Source organism: Malaya genurostris, chromosome 2 (assembly GCF_030247185.1).
Source record: "Malaya genurostris strain Urasoe2022 chromosome 2, Malgen_1.1, whole genome shotgun sequence".
Lineage (NCBI taxonomy): Eukaryota > Metazoa > Arthropoda > Insecta > Diptera > Culicidae > Malaya > Malaya genurostris.
The window spans coordinates 327,250,482-327,277,158 of NC_080571.1; the positions used below are offsets into that span (position 1 = coordinate 327,250,482).

At 36.4% G+C, this 26,677-nt stretch overlaps 1 protein-coding gene across 3 annotated transcripts in view; it reads right to left on the reverse strand.

The window, feature by feature from the left end:
- Positions 1-8,404: 8,404 nt before the first annotated feature.
- LOC131431455 (dual specificity protein phosphatase 3) overlaps positions 8,405-26,677 on the reverse strand; it is a 127,994-nt gene continuing 109,721 nt past the window's right edge. The window contains exons 1-5 of one of the 3 annotated variants that reach the window (XM_058597180.1): positions 25,406-25,775; positions 17,125-17,306; positions 16,305-16,433; positions 15,881-15,990; positions 8,405-9,742 (exon numbers count right to left, since the gene is read on the reverse strand). In XM_058597180.1, the coding sequence (XP_058453163.1) occupies positions 9,540-9,742; positions 15,881-15,990; positions 16,305-16,433; positions 17,125-17,306; positions 25,406-25,426 (645 nt within the window). In that variant the 5' untranslated portion in view covers positions 25,427-25,775 and the 3' untranslated portion in view covers positions 8,405-9,539. Of the gene's footprint in view, positions 9,743-15,880; positions 15,991-16,304; positions 16,434-17,124; positions 17,307-25,405; positions 25,776-26,677 lie in introns of those variants that run through there. The other 2 variants (XM_058597181.1, XM_058597182.1) reach the window with 2 other exon arrangements.

The following is a 26,677-nucleotide window of genomic DNA, read 5'->3' on the forward strand; positions in this document are numbered from 1 at the left end:
TTTGTTTTTATAACTGTAAAAGAAAGGTATTAAAAAAGTCCGCACTCTAAAAATTTGAGTGCACCTCCTTACATTCATTATGAATATTATGCAAACATATTCTCTTGTAATGTATACATTAAAATAGAACTTTAAAATTGGTTCTCATTTGGGCCAAGGCACCCCCATGGGTCAAAACTATCATCAACTATCATCATTGAATTCATAATTGTTTCAATTGATAACACTTTGAATAATACTGTTCGCTGTAAAGAAAAATATGGTTAGAGTGGTATTCCTTCATGAATTCATACTCTTACTAGAAGTAAATTATGATGTATAATATCATAATTTGCAAGTAAAAATGAAAAAAAAAAAATATATTTAAGGCCAAATTGGTCCCTACACTTGACGCATTACATTTACTTAGCGTTTGTTTTTACTGAATATCTAGGTGCTGAAGACTTCTTACTTCTTTTTGTCCGAAACAGCACATTTTAGGCCCATCGCTGATTCTTTCCCTTTTTTTCTGTTTATGAGCAGTGGCCCAAGGCTACCTACAGCGTTGTGAACCAAGACACCCGATTGTGCATTTTAAGATCTTTATTTATAAAACATTCGAATTGTAATGAAATCTACGAAATCATTATCTCTAAATTTCATTATTCTCTGCAAAACTGAAAAAACTATTCTGTCAATTTAATGATAAAAAATTTTGACACCAAAAATTTACAATTTCGTCGCTAAAAAGAGGTTATTTTTTTTAAATAATATCATATTTATGATGAATTTTTTTTTGTTTCGATTATAGAGGTTTTGACCTTTAGGTCATTCATCTCTTCAGAAAAACCTTCTTGATCCTATATGTGCGGGGTTCAGAATCGAACCCAGGTGGGCTGCGTGAAAGGCATCGACTTACCCATCACGCTATACCCGGCCCTCTGATGAAATTTTGATGATGAGAAATCAACTAAATTCAACTAGAAAATGATGAATGCCCTATTCATGGATAGACTATTGTATATACCGAAACCTAACAGTTCGGCTGAAAAGTTCGTATCGTTTAATAGAAACACACATTTTTTTGCCAAAATTCGTTTTTATTATTCAACATAATTGCCATCAGAGGCGATACAACGATTATAGCGATCTTCCAACTTTTCGATACCATTTTTGTAGTACGATTTGTCCTTTGCCTCAAAATAGGCCTCAGTTTCAGCGATTACCTCTTCATTGCTTCTAAATTTTTTACCAGCGAGCATTCTCTTGAGGTCTGAGAACAGGAAAAAGTCACTGGGGGCCAAATCTGGAGAATACGGTGGATGAGGGAGCAATTCGAAGCCCAATTCGTTCAATTTCAGCATGGTTTTCATCGACTTGTGACACGGTGAATTGTATTGATGAAACAAAACTTTTTTCTTCTTCAAATGAGGCCGTTTATTTGAAATTTCGTCCTTCAAACGCTCTCATAACGCTATATAATAGTCACTGTTGATGGTTTTTCCCTTTTCAAGGTAGTCGATGAAAATTATACCATGCGAATCCCAAAATACAGACGCCATAACCTTACCGGCCGATTGTTGAGTCTTTCCACGCTTTGGGTTCGGTTCATCGCGTGCAGTCCACTCCGCTGACTGTCGATTGGAATCCGGAGTGAAGTGATGGAGCCATGTTTCGTTCATTGTTATATATTGACGAAAAAAATCGGTTTTATTTCGATATAACAGCTCCAAACACTGCTCAGAATCATCAATTCGTTGTTGTTTTTGATCGATTGTGAGCTCACGCGGCACCCATTTTGCACAAAGCTTTCTCATATCCAAATATTCGTGAATAATATGTCCAACACGTTCCTTTGATATCTTTAGGGTGTCAGCTATCTCGATCAACTTCACTTTACGGTCATTGAAAATCATTTTGTGGATTTTTTTCACGTTTTCATCGGTAACAGCCTCTTTTGGACGTCCACTGCGTTCATCGTCTTCGGTGCTCATATGACCAGTACGAAATTTTGCAAACCACTTACGAATTGTTGCTTCGCCCGGTATAGAGTCTGGATAATACTCATCAAGCCATTTTTTGGTATCGGCGGCACTTTTTTCATCAAAAAGTAGTGTTTGATCAACACACGAAATTCCTTTTTTTCCATTTTTTCACGATAACAAAAGTAGCTTCACTCAAAATACAATATCTCACAAACTAATAATCAGACAGCTGTCAAATTTATACACGTATCTTTTGAAGGATGGTACTAACTGAAAATGGTATGGATTTAATTCTAGTGGCGCCCTCTCATAGAAACGATACGAACTTTTCAGCCGATCTGTTACATTCACGAACTAAACGGAGGATTGTAAATCGAGTTAATTTGTAAGAAAAAACTTTACGTTCTTTGGAATTTACTTCGTAAAAAACGTATGTGCTTTGAATGTTGTAAACATTATCATATTAATATATTCAGAATGGATTTGATTAATAGGTGTCGGAAAACAATGTAGAAGATCGTTCGGAAATCCAGAATGGTGACTTGATATTCCTTGAAAACCCCTACATATGAGCATTTTCGGAACGGATTTGAAAAGTAGATGCTGGAAAATGATGTTTGGGGTCATTACGAAATCCAAAATGGCGACATCCGGGTTATTGATATTTTTTGAGTACCATCACAATATGAGTAAGGGTTTTCAAGGAATATCAATAATTCGGAAGTCACTATATTGGATTTCGAAACGAGCTCAAACATCGTTTTCTGATATCTAACCTTGAAATCCGTTCCGACAATACCCATATTATAAGAGTTTTCAAGGAATATCTCAGGATTGCTGCTGCACCCGTTCCTATGGTGAAATATGAAAAGCACCACCCTCCTTTATGCCTTGAGATAGAAGCTTCTCGGCAGTCTCATAGCTCCAATGTGGATGGAATCGTCAGATATGATTATAAAAAAGCAGACTATAGCAAAATTATCGATTTTTTGTCGAATATCGACAAAGACGATGCAAATCTTGTTGTTCAAACTTTTTCCAATATCTTGACGTATGCTATAGATCATTGTGTGCCGAAACGACTAAGTAATGCTTTCAGACAAGCTCTATGGCAAACTACTGAATTGAAACGATTAAAATCATCTAAAAGATCTGCGTTAAAAAAATATTCCAAGCATGGCGGGTATACACTGCGCTCAAACTACGTACACATCAACTCTTCATATAAAAGGACAGCAAAACGTTGCTACGCACGTTACCTTCGGAATGTTCAGAACAAATTGAAGTCTGATCCTAAATCTTTTTGGAAGTACGTAAACGACCAACGAAAAGAATCGAATTTGCCCTCGTCGATGGTATATGGGATAAGTGTTGGAACTAATCTAGATGAAATTTGTCAACTGTTTTCCGAAAAGTTTTCCAGCGTTTTCTCCAATGAAGTGTTGTTCCCGAACCAAATCTCCCAAGCAGTAATGAACGTTCCAGTATCACATCAGTTGTTGGATACTATCAGTGTGGACCCAGATTCAGTAAAAATGGCTATCGCCAAAATGAAATCTTTGAGCTCTTCCGGACCCGATGGTATTTCTGCAATCTTTGTGAAAAAATTCTCCATCGGTTTAATTTCACCTATCTGCCAAATTTTTCGTTTATCCCTCACATCTGGGATCTTCCCTGATTTCTGGAAGTTTTCATATATGTTTCCAGTTCATAAAAAGGAGACAAAACAGACATCGACAACTACCGTGGAGTTACCTCCCTCAGTGCTATTCCAAAGCTTTTCGAAATGGTGGTACTTGAATCTATATTCAACCATTGTATGTAAATGGTTTATTGCAGAAACACAACATAGGTTTATGCCGAAACGGTCTACGACTACCAATCTCTTGACCTTCACGACGTTTGTGACGGATGCTATATCCTGCGGTTTACAAACTGACCTTTTCGCTGCCTTTGACAAAATTAACCACGCCATTACTGTTGCTAAGTTAGACAGATTGGGATTTGGTTCTAACATGCTGCGTTGGTTTTCTTCATACCTTAATAATCGCCGATTAGCAATCAAGATAAATGACTCTGTATCCAAAGAGTTCGTCGCTTCTTCTGGGATTCCACAAGGCAGCCATCTCGGACCTCTGATCTTCCTCCTGTATTTTAACGATGTGAATCTTTCTCTAAATTGTCCACGTTTATCTTTCGTTGATGATCTCAAGCTATTCCAAATAGTTCGAAGTAACGAGGATGCTGTTTTCCTCCAATACCAATTTTTTTCAAAGTGGTGTGAGATAAATCGAATAGCTTTGAACATTGATAAATGCTCAATCATAACGTTCACACGCAAAAAAGTTCCTATAAGATACAACTACTGCCTTGATGAAGTAGTGATCAACAGAACCACGCGTATTAAATCTCGGTGTAATTCTAGACGAGCAATTATCTTTCAAGCAGCATATCACCTTTATTGTAGCAAATTGTTTACTGTTTAAAATCTCTATATTGCTCACTCATTCGCACATCGCTCGAGTACTGCTCTACGATATGGAACCCATATTACCTTAACGACTCCTACCGAATAGAATCAATACAGCGCAGATTCGTCCGTTTTGCTCTTCGTCAGCTACCTTGGAATAACCCTTTCGACCTGCCTAGCTACGAAAGCCGTGGATTATTGATTGGACTCAACTCCCTTGGCATTCGACGTGAATTGTCCCGTGCTATGTTGATCGCCGACATGTTGAACAACAAAATAGACTGCCCTGCACTCCTCAGCGAAATTTCTTTAAATGTACGCAGTAGAGCTCTTCGGAATAACGTCTTTCTTCGATTTCCTCTTAGCCGTATGAATTATGGATATAACGGTGCTATTATTGGTCTACAACGAACTTTCAATCGAGTATCTGCCGGATTCGATTTTCACATTACGCGTAGCAGAATTCAAACGAATTTTTTTAACATACTTAGAAACAGGAATAGTTTTTAATCATTGGGACTACACATTGTCTGTTGATTTTCGGAACGACAAACCCAAAACATTGTTTTCCGGAATCTACATACTTAAACTGGATTACCGATCTCAGCTGTTTAAAATTCGGTAGCTGATTGTTCCTGCAACAATAATATTTTATCACATATATATATATCACCTTAAGGTATTACTGTTAACAAATGTTTATTTATACTGATATATCAGTAGAATGTAAATGTTCGGTAGTTCGGCTATTCTAAACTCGTCAAAAGATGAAAAAATTACCGAATGATGATTAGTGTGTACTCTTCAAACTCGTGCCAAAAATGTGTACTCTTCAAACTCGTGCCATATTGTATTGGTTTCCATTATCTATCAATGACGGAAATCGTTTTCATTTTATGCAAAAACCTCTTTTTGCAAAGTAGGTTTGAAAACAAAATCTTACGTTATTTGGGATTTGGTTCGTAAAAAGAATAACGTGAAAGGGGGTAACGTAAAAAAAGTGTGCATAAACGGAGCTTTTGGTGCATTTACATATACCTTATGATAAAAAAAGAACCGGAATTTTCATTTTAAAATTCCCGCGCTTGTCCAATCGGTAAACTTTTATTCTCTCAACGTTGGCAACACTTTTATACACATTCTGTCAAATTTTGACGCATATCGTACGATTAGTTTTTGTTTGGCGTCTATACAAAGAAGTTGAAAAATTGTCGTGTGGCGATTTTTATAATGGATGAAAATTTAGAACAACGTGCGTGCATCAAATTTAGTGTTGCAAATGGATTTAAGTGTTCCGAAACGTTGAAAATGTTAGAAAAGGCCTTTGGTGAATCGTGTCTAGGAAAAACACAGGCATACGAGTGGTATAAACGCTTCAAAGGTGGTCGTACAAGCTTGGATCATGATGAGATCCCTGGCCGCCCAACAACATCTGTTACTGAAGAAAACATTGAAGCGGCGAAGCAAATCGTGTTGCAAAATCGTTCTGTACCGATTAGAGAGATTGCTGTGTTGTTGGGCATCTCTTATGGATCAGCCGAACACATTTTAACTGATGTTTTGGGTTTGAAACGCGTCGCTTCTCGGCTGGTGCCAAAAAAGCTGAATTTCATTCAAAAACAGCGTCGTGTGGATGTGGCCAAAGAGATGATTTCCAACGCAGATAGTGACCCCACATTCATCGAATGCATCATAACTGGTGATGAGGTGTGGATCTATGAATATGACGTCGAAACCACACAACAATTGACCGAATGGCGCTTCGAAGGCGAGCCGAAACCATCCATTATAAAAATCGCCACACGAAAATTTTTCAACTTCTTTGTATAGACGCCAAACAAAAACTAATCGTACGATATGCGTCAAAATTTGACAGAATGTGTATAAGAGTGTTGCCAACGTTGAGAGAATAAAAGTTTACCGATTGGACAAGCGCGGGAATTTTAAAATGAAAATTCCGGTTCTTTTTTGATCATAAGGAAAATAGTATAAATAATGAAAGAAAAAGACTGTTACATGATGCATCATGTAGAAAAACCGATGAAGAGAATATCACTAGACCGCTGTCAGAGTTAGAGCGAGAAGCTGAGCAGAGTTGGAGACTGATGAGAATTTTTAATTATTTCAAACAGTTTAGACATTTAAATTGTTTGATTAGGATTCTGCCATCATTCATTTCACATTATACTCCCAGAATTACCACAAAAATGACTAAGTAACTCGTTTACACCTTTAAATATTATGAAAAGGGTCAGTTCAATGTAAACTTTTGGCAGTGATCCAAACAACATACACAGAAAATCGTGGATCACTCTATTTTTAATTTACCGTTGATTGAACATTGACCCAAAGAGTAAGTTCATCCTGTTGAAAATTCAAAGCAATTGATGTATCGTACTTCACTTTTTTTTGAGAAATGTGAAAGTGTTTACAAATTTTTCATATTCGTTTAACCAAGCTAACCCCATCGTTTGTTGTTTATGGGCAAGACAATTTGAGTCCTTGTAAAACAGCTGATAAGTAAGAAAGTCTACTGGTCATCAGAGATGTCCATCTCCTCTGTATGACGAAGAGCAAGCAAAATTTCTCCCCTCGCACTGACAACTTCAACGAGAGCTCTTCTCTTTCACATATATACACCACTGTTGTATAAAGTGTGCACGCATCATCAGTGCGTTTTTTTATTTCCTTTTACCTCCTCCACTGAATCGCACCAAAGTGCTAGAGCATTAGCTAATAGATTCTCTGAGGAGGATGCAGATACTTTCACAGAGGTGTACACGCCGGTGAGCACTTTGGTGTATGGTTTGCGTAGAAGAAGCGTGGGCACGCAAAATCAGCAAAATAAAACAATTTATCGTTAAATTTTCGGTTTTCATTGCAAATTTTTCATAGCAAGGCCAGATCTACTCTCTATTAATTGAAGTTCACAGAAGTTTTCGCTCACCATCACGCGCCAGTGATCACTTGGGTGTATTTAGGCGAGAGCACGTGAGAGCGATTCGTGCGAAGAGAATGTTATTCTCTCGCACCAGCTTCTTTCAATACAAGCACGCACTAAAAGTCTGTCTGTCTGGACACTGAGAAGAAGTGCGCTTTTCTCTTTGTGTGGAGCGGAGCAAATGTATCCGTAGTTTATAATTGAAACCTACGCCCTGATGTATCACTCTAGTGAAATGCCATCTCTGCTGGTCATATGTCAACTGTACCTGGACCCTGGTTACTTAGGTGTACCTTTCAGAGAAAAGAAAAACAAACGAAAAGACTGTAACCAATGCCAAAGGCATTCTTTCTACATTATCTTCAAACAAATCAAATACTTCTGAGGCAATAATCGGCACAAATAAGGTATTTTAGGTGGTAGAAATCAATTTTTTTCAATATTCCTCAACCCTTCTGAGTCGAAATAAAATGAACAAATAAAACGTGTTCCGCGAAGACCATATCAAATATCCTAGTTGATTGATTCGTGTTCGTTGCGTACAAATATTTGCAGTTCCATTTTTACGAATTCGAATGTGTAGCCCAACACAGACCAAGGGCAATGACATGGAAAAGCAGTAAATCGTTAGTGTTCGGAAAAAAAAAAATCTAATAAAACGCACCCCCCCTCTTATTGTGATTTTGATGCTAGAGGACAGGGCAGGACATGACAGGACAAGACAGCTGGGACAGAGGAGCTGCGTCGGGGTGACCAGTGGAGTCGAACCGTGCCACTAGTAACGGATAATGACTATTTAGAACCGTTTCTGTTTGCCAACTTCTTTGCTTGAGCTGCCCGGCCGTCAGTGATTTTATTGCATGGGGTTGGGGTTTTCCCGTGAATCGATTTTTTTTGTTCGCACGATGAACGGATGTGGTTTTGATGTAGGTTTTCCTTTTTATGCGTTCTGGCAAATCATGCAACGACTGAAAATTTGGGGAAGCTTTGTCCCACCACGGATTGTTCTTTCACTAAGATATAGTATGATTTTAAAATGTAATATTTTTTATTCAGTTTGTTCTTTTTATGCACTAATTTATCTGTTTAATAAAATTATTTAATTACTCCCAATATATACTCTTGTTAATGCTTCTAAATCGTAACGTCAGTTTATCATTCGAAACTTTTCTTGTGTCGTTTTTTGTTAAACAGCTCACTGTAGGTTAAATATTGGTGTACTATGTATCCGGTTGTATCCATTTGAATTTCGTTTCCTACACTTTTGGTTTTTGAAACCAAAACAGCCAAACGCGAACCTACGGTTCGTCCAACGCGAGATAAAATATAAACCGTCTAATGAAAAACCATTTGATTCTGTGCTCCCGCTTATCACTGATGACTGGGTTCTGGGTCAGTTGGAATTTATTTGTGGATTTTCCCTATCCGATGCTAGCATTGTATATGGCTATGTCTTCTTCTACTGGAGGAAGATTTAAATATATATTACTTTTATTTGCATGTTGTTCGACACTATTGTGAATGTCAATTCGTACGTGGTACGTGACTGTGTGAATGTAACATTATGAGTGGTTGTATAAATAATAGCATATATATGTATAACAAGGGCAGACATCTACTGTCTGTGGTCGATAAAGCACTACCATCGTGTGTTGTTTGTTATATATTTTTTTCTCATTTCTTGTGGAGTATTCTCTACCGTATTATGATTGATTTGATTTTTCCTGCCAGTAAACGTTAGTGATATTGAATAAAATAAAAAAAAGAACAACCTCTATAACAGTATGCATATCAAGCTATAAGCTGTGGATAACGTTTTTCATTCGATTGTAAATGAAGCTGAGATCATCCATCCATTTTTTTCATCTCCCTGACCTCCTTTCAAGGAACCTACAATGTCTATCTTTATAAGCTTTAGTAATCTTTTTTCGGATAGTACTTTTAAATATTTTTTGAGTGAACAAAAAAGTCCCCTTTAACACTGTAGGTTATTGAATTATTTTGCAACTTTCCTGAACAATAAGTGATGATGATGATGGCGTAAGTGATCAACACATTGACGGAGAAAGGAAACTGCAAGGGTTGAACAGAATGGCGAAATGGGAAGTAAGGATTAATTGGTTCGGGATCGTTATTTTTTCCGAAACCGTTGTCCACATTCGAGTCAATAGTACATCCGGTCCCGTTTCAGCTCGTTATCGAGATCGGCCAATTGCTGGAGGAAACCCTCGTTCGGTCGAATATCGCGGTGCATGCGGACCGTTCGGATTGCTTCGGCTGCGGACATTTTGCGGGCGATCATCAGGTACGCCAAAACGCAGGTTGCCGAGCGGGACATTCCCACCATGCAGTGCACCAGCACTTTGCCTGTAGAAATCAAAATAGATAAATAAATATAGATATTTTATAGATTTATATTTTACAGAAGTAAATGAACCTTATTTGAGTATAGGAGCGTATTGGAATGTCAAAAAATACTTGACATTGTGTTAAACAATGCGCGAGATAACAGTTGTCACCAGGAGTAATACTGTGCGCACACGCTATAATTTGAGCGAGATTCTGCAGATGAAAAAACCCATCCTGCTCTTCAGTGCAAAATAAAAATGTAAATAATAGCAGAAACTTTACGTCTGCTCAGTGGTTTATGAGGTGGCGTAATAGCACAACATAAACTGTCCAGCACTGACGAGTCGAAGAGAAACCGTAAAGAAAATCAAATTTTGTTATGTGCCTTAAGCACAAAATGAAGCTGGTTTAGGCTAGTTGAAGCTTAGGCTCGTTAGAAAGTTACAATTGAGTAATTGATCAAGTTCGAAGGTCAAGCGACTGTCACTTTTGGTTACGAAGATATAATGGTATAGGCGACGTAACTCAAAAACGCTCTTTTTACTCTCCGTTTAATTTTTCGGAGATGACTGAACCGATTGTAACCTGGTTTGGCTCGTCTGAGAGATACTATTGCTATCACTTTAGATTGCGGAGATGTAATGGTATTAAGTGACGTGACAGATAAAACGCACCTTTTTATCGGTTCAAAATTCTTAGAGATGGCTCATCGAATGTTGAGAAACTTAGGGCTAGTTTCGTCTCCGACAAGAGCGATTACGTCACAGCTGTTAGACAAGAACGACAAGAACGATTACGTCACAGCTGTTAGATCTGTGGTCACCCGAAAATTTGGAAGCAGCCATATATCAAAGAATGACAGTAAATATTTTCAATTTTTCTTCGTCTCAGTTTTCGGTTCTACATTCTGTGAAAATGGTTAACGAATAACAGAAATATATTCACAGTGTTTTATTTTCCCAATCAAGACCGGGTAATTCCTTTTTGCTTTACCTATCACGAATTGATTCACAAGTGTCATCTTACAGTACAAAGCGGCATCTCCAAAAAAATATTTTTTTTTTGTTTCTAATTATGATAATGATTGATTTTCCTCCGAATCCATATATTGGATTAATAAGCAATGTTTGAATAAATTTCTAAAATATTCACATTAACGGCTCGTTACTTTCTATTAATTTTATCTCAATTCAAAGAAAAGGGCAGAATCTCTCCGCACTTTACCCTTCAGTATTCTTTAGCCCTGCACCTTAAATTCAATATTGATCAAAGTAAGCTAGAAAACAGAAGCAGTTAAAAAGCCTCCTGAACCATTCATTCGTTCTTCAGAAATTTTTAAATGTTTCTGCAGAAACCGTACGAGAACAAATAATTTTAATACGTTGGTTACAAACTCTTTAACGGAAATGCAGTAGCTTTTTGCATGTATGTAATATAGTAATCGTTCACTTTTGTGCTTTTTTTTTAGAGGTCATTAATATATACAACTTCGACATCATTCTGAAAAACTACGACCGTTTCGAAATATACAGTTATTAATACACTATCTTATAGAATTCAATTACTTTTAATTCTTTTGAAAAGATTTGAGAGCTACCGTTCTTCAACAACTGCTGTTCACTCATTACTCCAGAAGAACTGGTTCTTTTGAACCATTGTAAACAGTTGATATTTATCAAAACAGAATTGCAAATTCTGAATATTCCTTTGTGTATCATTATTAAGTTTGTTTACTATAAACTTTCCCTACAGTAATAACTTTAAAATGAACAAAATGCGTTTTTCTGTCTATCAACTGTATTTTACCTCTTGACCGAGTGAGTTTTCCATGCTACTAATGCGATTTCCATACGTCACTTCTTGCACTTGATGTTTACTTCAAAAGTTTCGGCATCCATAACAGTTCGTGTAAGAGTAAGGTTTTGCGGAATTGAATATGAAAATGTAGTTGAATATACGGAGCAAATTCGTTTTCATCGCAATAGTAAGATTTTCAACTGCCACATTGAATGTGTCGTACAAATTTCATATAGCACGTAATGTTCTGTTGTAACACATGGGCTGAAAAATCCCGGGTGTAACACATAGATGGCGCTAATTTTTTTCGCAATCACCTTTGTTCAGTTAATACTAACCTTCAAAAGACAGCTGTAAAAATTTCATGATATTTCATTCATTAGTTTGTGAGTTATTGTGCTAAGAATGATACTACTTTTGTTATTTTCAGAACAATAGATCTAAAATTTGTGTTTAAATTTTACACTGCTTCTTGGGGGTAAATATACGTGGGTGCCACGTTTGCTTACTGTTGACCAAAAACGAGAGCATGTTTGACCATGTTTAAACGTAAAAACCCGAAATTTTAGCGTCGATATGTGGTAATGGATGAAACATGGATTAATCTTTTCGCTCCGGAATCAAAACAATGAGTGGTCCAAAGCGCTCGAAAGCACGACTATCAGTTGGAAAGGTTATGGCCTCGGTATTTTGGGAAGTGCGTGGTGTAATATTTACTATTTTGAGGAAGAAAATACCAACAACAGTGAATATTATACAGCGTTATTGGAGCATTTGAAAGCTGAAATTGCAAAGAAACGACCGAATATGGCAAGGAAAAATATTTTGTTTCATAAAGACAAAGCACCGTGTCACAAGTCTATCAAAACAATGGCAAAATAACATGAATTGAATAAAAAAAAATAAAAAAATTAACACGAATTTTGTTCATTTAAAGTTATCGCTGAAACTGAAGCCTATTTTGAGGCAAAAGTTAAATCGTTCTACAAAAGTGGTATTGAAATGTTAGAGTGGTGCTGGAATGATTGTGTTGCTCTTGATGAAGATTATGTGATGAATAACTTCATTTGATTTATTGAACCAAAAAAATGTTCTCATTTTTATATCCGGGACTTTCAAAATTTACCCTCTGAGAGAGTGATAAGTTTTTGATCGTGAATATCTCCTGTTGTATCTAACGAATCAACATAATTTTTGCTACATACCACCGGAAATATGATCACAATTTTATGATAAAATATTCAGTTGTGTGACGTAATCTCAAATAATTCATAATTAAACTTTTTTGAAATGTTTGGTATAAACGAGTATCAAAGAGGATAATTCATAAGGCGCGTTTGCCTTTCTCGTATTTTTAAAGCTCAAAGCTCAGTGATCTGTGAAAGGATTTATATAATCTAACTACCAATAGAATTAAAATTTTTCAACTTAAGCGTGTAAAGAAAAAACATTGAAGTATTTCAATAGTACACTATTGAAAAACCTGTCTCATTTGACCCATGTCAACACCAGCCAATCAGAACGCCTTCTGGTGCTGTACAACAAATCGTTCGAGAAAAATGTTTCGAAAAGTGTTGAATATCGTAGTGAGTTCCTCAATTTGACTCTAATGAATGCTAGAAACGAATCCCTACAGCTTATTGATAGTTTCTTTCAATAAATTATGCAAATCCGAAATGAAATAATCGACATTAAAATTTTGTTGTTTGAACGAAAATTTACACTTTTTTTTTACTGTGAAGGTTATAGAGGTTCAAACTTTCTCGTCAAGAGGTTTACTCTACATGTAGTAGAATGAGGGCTATACCGCATATATTAGAGTTTGTTCCGCATCATATGGGTCATTTCAATCTGAACCACTGGACGAGAAACAATCAGCGGCAAGAAGCTTTTAACCAGAAGCCTTTAGAGCAATTCCAGCAATGCTTAGCAGAACATCAGACCTTCTCCGATTTGGATGAAACTTTGCACATGGCTTCAGTATGGCAAACCATAAGTTTTGAACCGATGGAGAGGTCAATCCGACTCACGACTGATTTTTAAAAAGGGCGTATGTATTTTTTGCGTTTCACAAAAATTGCCTTTTTCAAATCGTTGTAACTTGGAAACCGGTAATTGTACAAAAATGGCGTTCAGGAAGAAGTTGTAGGGAATCGATTGGGCACTCTAAAAAAATATACACTGAATAAAATTTTTGGTTTTTTTTCTCAATAATTACAAAATAATCCGAAAAAGTTAAATAAAAAAAATCAGCGTTTTAATTTTTTTTTAATAATTTTTACATTTTTGTATTGCAAAGTGTTTTACATTTTTGAATTGCTAATGTTTTATGATCGATTTTGCTGTTAATTTTATAATAGAAAACAATGGGAAATATAGTCGCTAGGTCGTTGTTCCAATGAAAGCCAGTTATGGCGTTTTGAATAACGAAGGCGTAATTTTCCGCAAAATCGCAAATAATTAAACTTCTGTCTCTCTTCCATTTTTCTTTTCACATTTTGAAAATATGAAGTTTGTTTTCGAGCAATGAAAGAATGCATGTACAGCTCAGCCATAGCCGAAGCAGAAAAAAGTCAAGTTAAGCCCGTATTCGAGCGAATTGCGAAACGTTCCGCGCGTGCGGGTCGTAATTGAAAAATTCACTGCTCCGAAAGTATTGATCTTTCCACTCTGAAACTTTGCCAAGATTTAGTTAAACCCCTAAGGCTTATTTTTTCAATAAAAAAAGAAAAAAAATAATCCCAATTTTGAATTTTTTTTATTTGTTTATTAATTTTTAACTTTTTAATTGAATTAACTTTAAGGTTGTTTTGTTAAATCGCTTATTTGAAAGCTAAGGAAAAGGCGCACATTTCATGTCTTGGACGAATTTTTGTATCTTTATTAGATTTTACAGCATAGGCTGTTGAAAAAAGGCCAAATTTCAAAAAATCATATCTCGAAAATTCCACGTACCATATTGAAATAAAAAAATACGTGTCGAATATTTTCGAGTTCTTCACCGAAAAAAAATAGTTATATGAAAAAAAAAATTTTGGGTGGCTGATTTTGCGTTGTTATGAATGTTAGGACATACTTTTTTAGTTTTGTGTTTTCATATAAATTTAAGTGAATTCAAGTTGTAACCACTTATATTTCGAATAGTACTTTGATCATACTTTCAAACGTTGTGAAAATTAGTTCCACATTTTTTAGATAATGGAATGTGAATATGCAGTATTTTGTATGTAATTTGTCCAATAACTTTCTAGTTTGTAAAAATAAAAATATGCAACCTTCGAAAAAAAAATGTGTTCTGATAATTAAAATATAATTGTAGAACATCTGAAACATTAAAAAATCATTGCAGAAAGTTATGATGGAAAAACTTGAGTTTGGGTGTCTCCAATAACTAATGCTTCATATCTCGACACCAATGAATTTTAAAGTATTCATAACTTCGGCATGTTTTGGTGTTTTAACATGGTATACAACTTTTCTGAAGACATAAATGCTCTATCTCATATTGTATGTAAAATAATGTTTTAATTCACTTGTAGGTGGATTACTGGTACCTTTGATTACATAAAAAAGCGAACTGATCTAAGCAGAAATTTTTCTGAAGACATGAAAGCTCCGAAATCAACCCCGTGAAGTACAAACAAAAAACCTTATTTAATTCACCTAGTGGTGTAATGATGCCTTTCTTATATTACTTATATTTCCAAAAATATCACTAGAAGATTCTGTCAAGAAGTTTTTTCTTCTATCTAGAATAAAATAAGAAACTTTCTTTGGGTATGAATTAACATAACCTTTTCAATTTGTAAACAGTTATGTCAAGTTAATAAGAATCTATAATCTATAGATCTGGAACCAGAAGTCGTACCAGGATGAAACTAAACTGCAACCTATGGAACTATAGGAACTTTATTTTGAGCCTAAGTTTGTGGAAATCGATCAAATCATCTCTGAGAAAATTGAGTGAGTCTCGTTTTAGAGCTGTTGACTACTATTTCCGGAACTTCTGGAACCGTGAACTTGGAACCAGTATAGCCGAAGTCGGTTCGTTAAGTAAGTAACTAATGTAGCCTACAAATTGTCTCAGTTTTGAGGAAAATCTAAAAGAAACTGACCCTTTTTGCATCGTCACTAAAAATGTGTGCAAACACAACTTTTATCCTATGAAAGCAGAATGAATTTCAATAGCATCCTATGGGACTTTTAATAAATTTGAAGTTTCCGATTTTTTTCTTACTATACTTTTAGTTAAATCTTACAAATGAGACATGATTTGGTGTCAAACATGATATTGTTTAAGTGATCAGGAGATGCTAATCTATGCTAGTGAGCGCTTGGCCATGAGTTAATATCACTTACCCCCGCTGTTGATTCCATTCTCGATAAACTTGGATGCGATGTAAAAGTACCGGCTGATGTCCGTCGTCGGTTGATCCATCATCGGGAAGCCCATGTATCTGAAAGTGCAACTAGATTTTTTCAACGGTGGCGTCCGAACTCATCGCACACACTGTCATTCGAATCGGTACATTCTTGGTCCTCATCCATCATCAGACGAATGGCTCCTTCCAAGTTGTGTTTTGGGTTCGGAAAAAAACCCGCTGAGCTGGTTCTATCCAGAGATGAGAAATTCCATCCGATTTCGAATGACAGTCCCTGCAAACTCAACTAGAGAACAAGTGCCAGTGCGAGAGAGTTTTTTGGGTGCAAACAGTTGCCTGATTGTGTAAAGCGGGGAAGCTCATATCTCAAGCTACCACACGAAGGCTACAGAATGACCTACCTAACCCCGGACATGTCCCGATAGTAGCTGTGCCCAGTGTCCACCTGCCCGAAACGGGTTCCTTCGGCCGTGTTTAGTACGTGTGTTATTCCAATCAATCGTAAATACTGCTTGTTTCTTGCTGATGCCCTACAATTAGAGAAAGCAGAGACCGAAGATTACATAGTTTTAATTGTTTGCGCTGACTTGATTAGCTGAGTGTAGTCAAACAACGAATCGTGCTGGTCACCTATTTGGCCTCGGGGGCACGGACATAAGGATAATGTTCGGGTCGACCAATCATCACATTTATGTTTGGAGTGTGCCGTTATAGCTTTATCGGTTGACGCGCACAGGCGCGCATTTTTGGGATGCGAGGAATACAAAATTACTGGAAACAACAACGCATATTCCATTATATGGGAAATCGATCCTTGGGCATGCCTCATACAAACTATTAGGCAGCGCGAAGCAAAATTTCGTTAGTGTACAGGACATCTGCACTGCCTCTAAAAATCCCTTCAGGTCGAACTTAAACCGATGTTTTTTAAACTAACATTGAAAACAAACTTATGATCCAGTGAAAATTTTTTATTCTGCACATTTTACTTTCCATTTCATTGGCATGTGCTGACCAACTAGCTACCATACTGGTCCATCGCACCATTTGCTCGTCATTCAAGAAAAGTTTTCCCAAGCGATTTTTTATTGCTCTACCGGTAGAAATTTGCAGTAAAAGATACACAACAATGGAAACAACGCGGAAAATGTCCCAGTGCACACGGGAAATCGGTCTCTTGGGGTGGAAGGGATCTATATTTATACATGTAAATATACTCACGCATCACCAATGTACAGCCTAGGGTAAACTTCATCACAGTCAACGTCGTATAATGCACATTCGGAGCGTCGCAGTCCTAGCAATGGGCGGCAGGGCGTCACGGAGTAGTGAAGGATTCGCTGCAGTTGTCGGCCAGTAGTCTGATCTGCCATCTTATCGTTATTGCGGTAGTGGGTAAGATACTGTTGAACGAGAGAAAACGAACAGAATAATCTGCCATCAGTGATGATTGTGAAAGTTGGAGATTATTTCAGGCTACATGCTTATAGATATACATTTATTTATCTAGATGCTGGAATACTTTCTACTCGGCTTCTGGCTACCGGCTAGAAAAAGTTTCAATTAAAATTATGTGGCATTGTACAGATCTATAACAAAGTCAGATCTGTTTTTCACATCAGGATGAAGAATATTCCACTGCGGTTTCGGTACTGGTAACTGCGGTGAAGCACATTCCAGGCCTACGTTCTTTGATGGAAACCAAACAAGAAAGGATGGTGCTCCAGGTTGTAGTCCAATTAGTGTTGTGTAGCGGATTACGATGTTGAAAGCACTTGAGTACATTCGTTCAATGAGACGAATGCAGCGGAGGAGGATGTAACCCGCTAAGGTAGTAGTACGGCTGTTGATTTATTCATGGTTTTCGGAACGGGTGTCCAGAGAACGACATTTCCATAACTGTAACTCAGAATAATCAATACGTATCAGGGCCATGATTAATGCAGAGCTATAGCAGGATGTAATCGTTTTGAATGTAGTCAGTTGTTCGACTATAAAATGGACATCACATGGGTTGAATCCGCTGTAACTAAACGAATATCGAATAAGATACGGGATCATCTGCCAACATAATCTAGGTCTCGAAGAGAATGGCCGGCGCGAGAATAATGAAGGTCAATGCGATGGCGTCCTTTACTCAATTGAAGTTTTTCTGTACCCAAGGAACTCATGATTTCCTGCTTTTGAATTATTAATGTGTTAAAGAGTACATGTGCTGTCATAGGATGTTTTTTCGCTATAACTCCAGTTTAATGGCCAACCATTTTCTAAATTGCTACATAATGTAACTAAAGTGTATCATCTATTCACAGGGATTTTAAAATGGATCCGACAGTACCACTATTTCCAACTTTTGGTATCTGAGTTAAAATCGTGACGTAGTTGAGTCTGTTTTCGAAGATGATTAATCCGAAGATTTGTTTGAAAGTAACTGTTTTAATTCCGGAACTAAAATAGAATATATGACGTAAAACGACAAACTGCACCTTATTCCATCCACTCAATTTTAGCGGAGATGGTCAAACTGTTTCCGACAACCGAAGGATTCAAATATGTTTATGTTCAGTACATAGCAGATTAAATTCAACTGCTTCATGCGAAACTTAGGAGTTCAATTTGAACTGCTAAGCAGACGTGAAGTTACTGCTATTTACAGAACAGTTCTGATTTGCAACCAAGGGCAATAGCTTTACTGACGTGTCATGTCGGTTTTGAACAATTTTCGAATATTTTTTCTGCGGTACAACTTCTTAAAGTCGTAGTAAAGATATTAAAACAATATAATTATAATTAGCAAAATAATTACCTCAATAAAAAAGTACAGGATGTAGTGAATACGAATAAAACTGACACTTTTACTTTATACTTCCGAATATAAATTTGTTTATCGATAGTGTGAATTGTGCAAGTTTTGCCCTTTTACACTACTATAATTTGAAACGATACACCTAAATCACAGTACAGATTAGTTACATGAAACATTCTGACACACAAATATTACGAAACAACCAGTATAGCTCCTTATGATCAAATAATGGTGGCTCTGAAAAAAATCTTTTATGAAGGCGTTCGTGATGGTAAGTGACGAGTTTAGTTCAAATTCCGATGGATACCGCGGACTTCCGTCTTCTATTTCCAGGATTACCTGTTGTCCGTGAATGCGATACTGATATGAGTTCTGTTGGAGTCTCCTGCTTCTTCGGCTTGCGGTTAAAAGCTTTGTATTTCGCTTGAAGATTCTTCGAATGCACCATAATCAACGCGATAACAACGACAGTCAAATTCGAAATGAATGGCTTCTGAGTCCGTGCTATGAATTTTATATAGCAAATCTGCAGAAAGTTTAATACAAACTACAACTGGTTGAAAAATGAGCCGTATACAGTAGAGTGAAGTAAAATTTCGCATAATTCTTCGGGTATAAAATTATGGTTCTAAATAACACCTTAGAGAATTTTGATGTTGATTATTTCATTTCGGATTTCAACATTTTAGTAAAAGATACTATCAAAATGCTGTACGGGATTAATTTCTGGCATCCCAGAAGAACCAAATTGCATAATTATTATATTAAACACTGCTTGGATATAAACGATTTTAAACACTGTTGCGAATTTAGAACTGTGAAAAATGCAAAAAACTGATCAAATTATCTTAAATTTGCACTACACTGATAATTTTAATTTTCGATTTACAAAGGAGCAATCTTTATAGTTCTTTAGGTAACATTTAGAGCCATTAGAAGGGCTGATTTTGCATAATGTTCCACATTGTTGTCCATTTTTCGTTGTATTTTGCTCCAATGCAAACGACCACCAAAAGGATGATGTAGTCGATCTTCTTCGAAGGGAAACTGGCTCAGCGACCTGAGCGTTTGAGGTTTTGTACAACGCTAAAGGTCTGCTCTTATTACTAGCGACTGCTCCACCTGACGACCGAAGTCCAAATGAAAGCATGACCTAAGCGTTTGAGGCTTTATATCACGCATAAGGCTTGCTTTCATTGCCAACTGCTCCACTGGACGACTGAAGTCCAAATGAGAGTTGCGAACTGAGCGTTTGAGGTTTTTAACCACGCAGAAGGTGCACTCTCCGAAGCTGCTGGTTGATTAAATCATTCCCACGACGTCTGCTTGCATCCTGGGCTTCGGAAGAAGAAATGATCGATTTCCCCTTTTATACGCAGCCAGTTGAAGATATGTGCCTGACTACCTCAAAATCGTCGTCCTTGCGCGAAAAACTCAAGCGAAAGTAAAGAGTTTTCCGCGTTGTTTTCAAATATCGAGAAAACTTATTTTTTGAGTTGTTTGTGGTTATCACACTGTTCAAAATATTACCCTAAATTCCTGATCATATTTTTCATGAAATAGTGAAAGAATTATGTTGCTGCCATTAATACAAGTCGAGATACTCACGATTAAGTTCTGCCCATTCTTCCATATGGCTAATTTTGAAAAGGCACCCCATAGTAAAGTAAGTCGTATTCACGACAAAAACTCGGAGTAGGTAATGCCAGAGACATAACCGCGAGATTGTCGTAGGATTGCAGTCAAGATTAATTGATCTGAAACCATTTGGACCATTTGGTTTCCAAACGATTGCGTTTGTATTGTAGGAAGTAGGGTGGTGATTTAAGACAGTTCATATTTTTTCAATATTTCATACATCTCAATATTTGAGTGATTTAAACTATCAAAATGCTGTACAGGATTCATTTCCGCTATTCAGAAGTGCCATATTAAACACTATTCGGAACATTTTTCTCGAATGCGATGCAGCCAAATTTATTTGCTAGCTCGTTTGGTGCGAATTTCGTACATCGGAGAAAAGGTGATCAAATTATACGAGATTTGCACAAAACTGATTATTTTTACCTTCGATTTGCAAAGAATTAAGCTGATGCACCAGTTTAAAAAATTAAAAAAATTCGGGTGTAGTTCCATTGTCTTGACATGGATGGAGGCCTGCGCACTCGATGTGTCTCCGTTAATGGATTATCATAGACTGAAGCTAGAAAACGATTCGGTTGATTTTGAAGTTTCGTGTTTGGGCCTATTTTTTCACTAGCTATACAATATTTTCCTTAAAAAATTGGTATGAACAACAATCTCACTCTTTCTTCCTTTAGTTTTATCAAAGAATTAGAGAAAATACTCAAACAGGGGAAAAGTTATTAGGAAATCAAATCCGGAGCAATTTCGTTACATTTTCGTGATGTGAAATTTTGAAAATTCACCCAAGTGAGCATAGTAAAGAAAGACGTAGTCCTACGTCAAAAATGTAAAATGAGACTATTGGATGGATAAGAGAAAGTCTTTATCTCCCAACTAAGTGTTAAGTAATCAAATTGCTGTTTAAAACTTATGACGTTTAAACGATTCCCTCAACTGAGATAGAACGGCTTTCGTTGAGATTGTTCTGCATCGATCGTAGCAAGTGGTAAGGCTGCATAAGGCCGAGCGTTGTCGGGATGCAAAATTACGGATTCATATCAGGTATATTCATACCATGAGACCTTTTTGAGGATTTGCACAGATTAACGTAATAATGACTGCACAAAGAGCTTCTCTCTCACTAATAAAGTTTCATCGATATTGGTTAAAAAGCAGAGGTGGATATAAGCAATTTATTTGATTCACAGTATATAAAAATAGTCAGCATTTTTTTTTTTCATATCACATATTTATTGCAGATATTATAATGAATTTTGAAACGAATAATTTTTGATAAGATAAATTTTGATTTTACTTAGAATTTGAAAAGGTCTTCAATTTTATTTCGCACAACTTAAAACATAATCACAATTTTAGTTTTGTTACCCAATATTTTAATTCACGGTGTTCGGTTTTTTTTGATTCACAATCGGAAATCTTGATTCACATTTTCATGCGCAAAATGGACTCATTTCCACCTCTGTTATGTTATTAATGGAGCACCACTAAACATCTCTGACTCTTTGAAGGATGTGATTTATTAAAATCATCTTTCTGCCTTGGATCAAAAAGGTAAACGCGAAAAGATTTATGAGTAGAATTTGATGAAAACTAAGAAGCTGCTTTAAACTTTTTTACGCGTATTGTAAACCAAAGTTACTATTTTATAACATTATTTTATAACAATAAAATACGAAACTAACATGCTTTTTCCGCACATCCGAAAATCGAAATTTTTCAATATTTTACTTGCATAATTGTAACGGTACAAATGTAAGGAAGAACAAACGAGTTCAATGGCGAAAATCCATAACAAATCGTTTTCAGCCAGTGTTGGTGATTGCCGAAAAATTGACAGAAGCTGCTAAATTGCTATCTATATTGTATACAACATTTTCAATCCGGTAGAAGATGCTACAAGAACTCGAGTCTCTCAATGCATGAACCGTGAGAGAATTTTGCTACATTTCTTCGCTCCACTTCATACTCTGAGTATTTCACGCCCTTAAAAAATGTACAGTCTGATAATGATCGTTGCTGTGTGGAATTTCCCAAGAGAGAATCACAAGTTGACAATTATCGCAGAAAATCGAATCGATGATTCAACTTGATGATTCTCATACTAGGTTGCAATATTTCAAAACCCTTATGTGGAGCATTCACAGACATTTTCATAGACATTACTTATACAAAGGTTATATGTACATAGTTAGAATAAGCGGCAATAGTAAAATGATTCTATCGCAATTATCAACTGCCTGCATAGAATTGGATCGCGAAACTAGAATAAGCGACCGTTTGTTGCTACAGAGAGGAACCCCGCAGCAGCGTGCTAACCTTTGATTCTCAGAAATGTCATCGAGAGAAATTCGCTCTCGCACTGGTTTCGATTCTATGTTAAATGAGCCATGTCGGGTTTTTGTTGCTGCGATGATATTCGTCTCTCTTTGATGGAACTGATTCAATCGTGTGAAGAGTTGCCAGTGAGCGTTCTTTGATACGATAAAAGCCATCCTTGTTTTCAGCCATATAGGATTTCTAAGTTTAAGTTTGGAATGAATATGATTTTAATTTCAATAACTTACTTGTCAACCCCGTCTCGAAAATATAAATTGTATCGCGATATAAAAGAATATGAACAAACTCTTTTTCGATTATACGAATTTTAGAACTATACACGCCAAGCGTGGACAAAAACTATCTATGATTCCTACAGAAATTCATGAGAAATTGTAACATTTTATTCACTTATATACTGATATGATATGCATTTCACAAACTAGATATTTTTAGTGAACCTCTTACAAGTCAGTTGTAATTGCATATAAAAAAGATCAGTTCTTATATAGAATCAGGCATAGTTGGAATTTGTTAGGTGAGATGAACAATTTCGCTATATGCGAGAATATCAATTATAAGAGCAGTTTGATTATAAGCTGAAGGACTAAATTAATCGTCTTAAACAACTTGCAATAGTGGGTCACCCTCATATTAATCAATTGAAAATACTGGTGCCAGTCACATACCCAGAGGGGGGGCCCGAGGGGCCCTGGCCCCTCCCGAAATCAAAAACATATTATTATTTAGAATGTCTCAGACATGTGTTACAAAAATAACAAGACAGTAAACGTAATGAAATGTAATCCAATATCAGTTCCAGTGGAAAAGTTTAAAGTGTCTGTTAAAAACACCCGTTAAAGGCACACCGAAAATAAAAAATCTTCAGTTACATTATTTTTTTATTGTTGGGCCCCTCCCGAAACGAAATCCTGGGTACGGGCCTGACTGGTGTTATATAACTATACATAGTTAGTGTCTGTTTCACTAGTAAACAAAAAATGTCAACCCACTGGATTCAATCACTAAAAATATATGTGTCGTTTTTTACGCTGTACTCTTTGCGCGCCTTATTTGAATTTCACCTTAATGCTTATTTATATCAAATATTTCAGAGAATTTCAATTTGGGTCATTTGTGGTTATCTCATACTTCTGAAAATTTAAACGTCAATTGTTGACTAAATTTCTATGATATTGATAAAAAATTATGTTGCTGCGTTGAATACAACAATAGATATTCACGATTAAGTTCTAGCCATTCTTGTACAGAGTCAATTTTGAAAAGGCTCCCCATAGTGAAGTAAGTCGTATTCAGGAAACCCTTATGTACGAGTATATTTCGTATTGGCCAGTTTTCCGAATTTAGAATAAGTTCTGTTCAGGATTATTGTAATACGTAATTATTATACACCTGCACAATATAAAAACGATTTTTTATCCACTTCAGTAAGATTTCGGATATACAACATTATCGTTCGATATCTTGTTGCTTCACGAAATCTGGATGAAAGCCTATACTTGCATGCACAAAATAAAGGCATTTTTCGTGATACAACCAGTGATTCAGGAAACTCTTCCTTCGGTTCATCATGCAGCAAACCCTCGAATTCTACTACGTCAACATCTCTGTTTATGAACCGTTTAAACCACTCACATCATATCGATTAACTAATTTATTCTACCTTCTTAGTTAACAGAAGTTTACAGGAAAATAATTTCCGCAATAATACTTAATTTGCTACAAAAATTGCCATTTTTTCTACGGTACACATTTTTATGCAAGCTTTAAGTTCGCGTTTTCTTCATCTAACTTCGGCTGATCCATTTTTCGTGGGTATTAAAAATAATTGAACGAAGTTCATGACGACTTTAACGAATAAAGGTTTGGCTTCGAAAAAGCATACAAATTAACTTACAGACAGACAGAATTTCCAACTTCCATCGCATCCGGCAAGTCATAGATCGTAGGTTCATTATTGTATTCTGTTGAAGTTATTCTTTAATCAAAGGATTGGCTATTTTCAGCACAACTGTAAGGATAATGCGGATGTCAATGATAACGATAGAAACTTGTTATACTACCAATGCCTCTCAACATTGAACGTTTTCTCTACGTTCAATGTTGGAAGACTTTGGAATTAAAACAACTTTCTAAGGTCTCGTAAAATCCTTGCTATTTTTCATATTTTCTAAGCCAGAAATCGGTTTTATAATTTCGCTCGTGAAATTTGTTATTTTGACTACTAACGAGATAGCAAATTAACGATTGAATCTCTAATTTTCACATTTTTATTTATATTTGACGTTTGTTGTTAAAAATTCAATATGTATTTGAAAATTGTTCTATCAAATGAAAATCTTAAAATATGTCTCCATCATTTTGACATTTGAAATATTTGTATCAGATTAAAAAAAAAATGTTTGAAGATTTTAGTTTTTTTTATTTATGCGCAAAACGGACTCTTGTAACAATAAACAAAAAACTGAAAGCATGTCTTAAAATCGAGTAGGAAAATAACCGAGCTTATTGTTAATCGACCGAGAACATGTATCAGAATTCGGCGGAAGAGGACGGTTATTTTCCATTTTGGATTATGTAAAACCTTTCGTTTATCGCGTCGTGATTTAAACTCTATACTGTAATTTTCATCAATATTAAAAATAATTTCGCATCATGCAGATAAACACCAAACAATATATTATATAATAATAGATTTTTGCCAGAGCTGACCTTAAAAAATGATCGTGCCATGATTTTTTCGCAGTGATGCTTGTTGAGCAAAGATTCCAAACCAGAATACCGTCGTCGTTCCGCTATCAGCACTACTTTTCAAAGATTGACCAAACTTTTGCCGTTTAACAACTTTTAATATTATATTTTTAAACTAGATATCCTCTATTTCAAATATTCGTATCCTCAATTTTCGTCTATTGCTCAAGTGGTATCCTTTCACTTGCTCAATCCCCTCGAGAGCTTATTATTGCGTTCCAAATATTATTCACATAACACACCGTCACCGAAAATTGGAAAATTCGCGCGCGCTTTTCCCGTCGTAGTACAGTTACTCGACCGGATCGTGCTACACCTGAATGCCGAATGATAGCCCACACGCTGTCTGTCGGGAAGTCCAATTTGCGTTACGCCACCTTCCGCCACCAATGCTGCCTTGTTGAGTGAACGACCGGAGCGACAAAGGACACGCGGTTTGGGCGACCGGAGGCTCTGATAGTTTGCATGCGGCACTGATTTTTTTCTGTTTGAAGAAAGGAAGGAATTAATGCGGTCGACTGAAAGCCTGAGAGCTGTCAGGGTAGGCAAGGCTTTTCATTCGTATTTCCCAACCATTGTCTCTCCGTTCCAAGCCCGAAAACGGACCGACTCGGTGTTATGATGAAACCTTGCTAACACGCGGTTGATAGATTGCGGAATTTTGCAAATTTTATTTAGGACGTTGTGTGGAACCGACCGGAAAGGCACTTGTATCTGTAGAACTTTGAATAAACATTTTTCCTCACTTGTTGTATCATTGGAACGCCGTTGGACAACAACCCCTCACCTCAACATGCGATGAATAATGAAACGAATCCCCGACTGTGTATATTCGCTACCGAAGTTGGCTGATCGTGTGACTGGTGTCTATTCGGTTGGGGGTTTCACTTCTTTATTTAGTTGTATTTCTATTATTACCATATTGTGGCAAAACTTTTGCTACCGCTGGATTGCTGTTTTCCGTTTATATACACACGCCTATGAACGGGACCCGAATTTTCCGTGACACCCCTACTAGCTCTTCCGGTGGTAGTTGGGAGGCCATCGAACATCCTTCCTTGTTCAATTTCAGGTTCATTATTCAACTCGTTCGTTTTTCAACGATTGTTCCGCTCATCAACTATTAACGTTTTGGATTGAACCGATTGAACCGCGAGCGGAAAGGGGACCTGATGTTACGTTTTTATTGTGTAGGACTTTTTTCCATTGCAACTATGTCATGCTTTTTTTTAT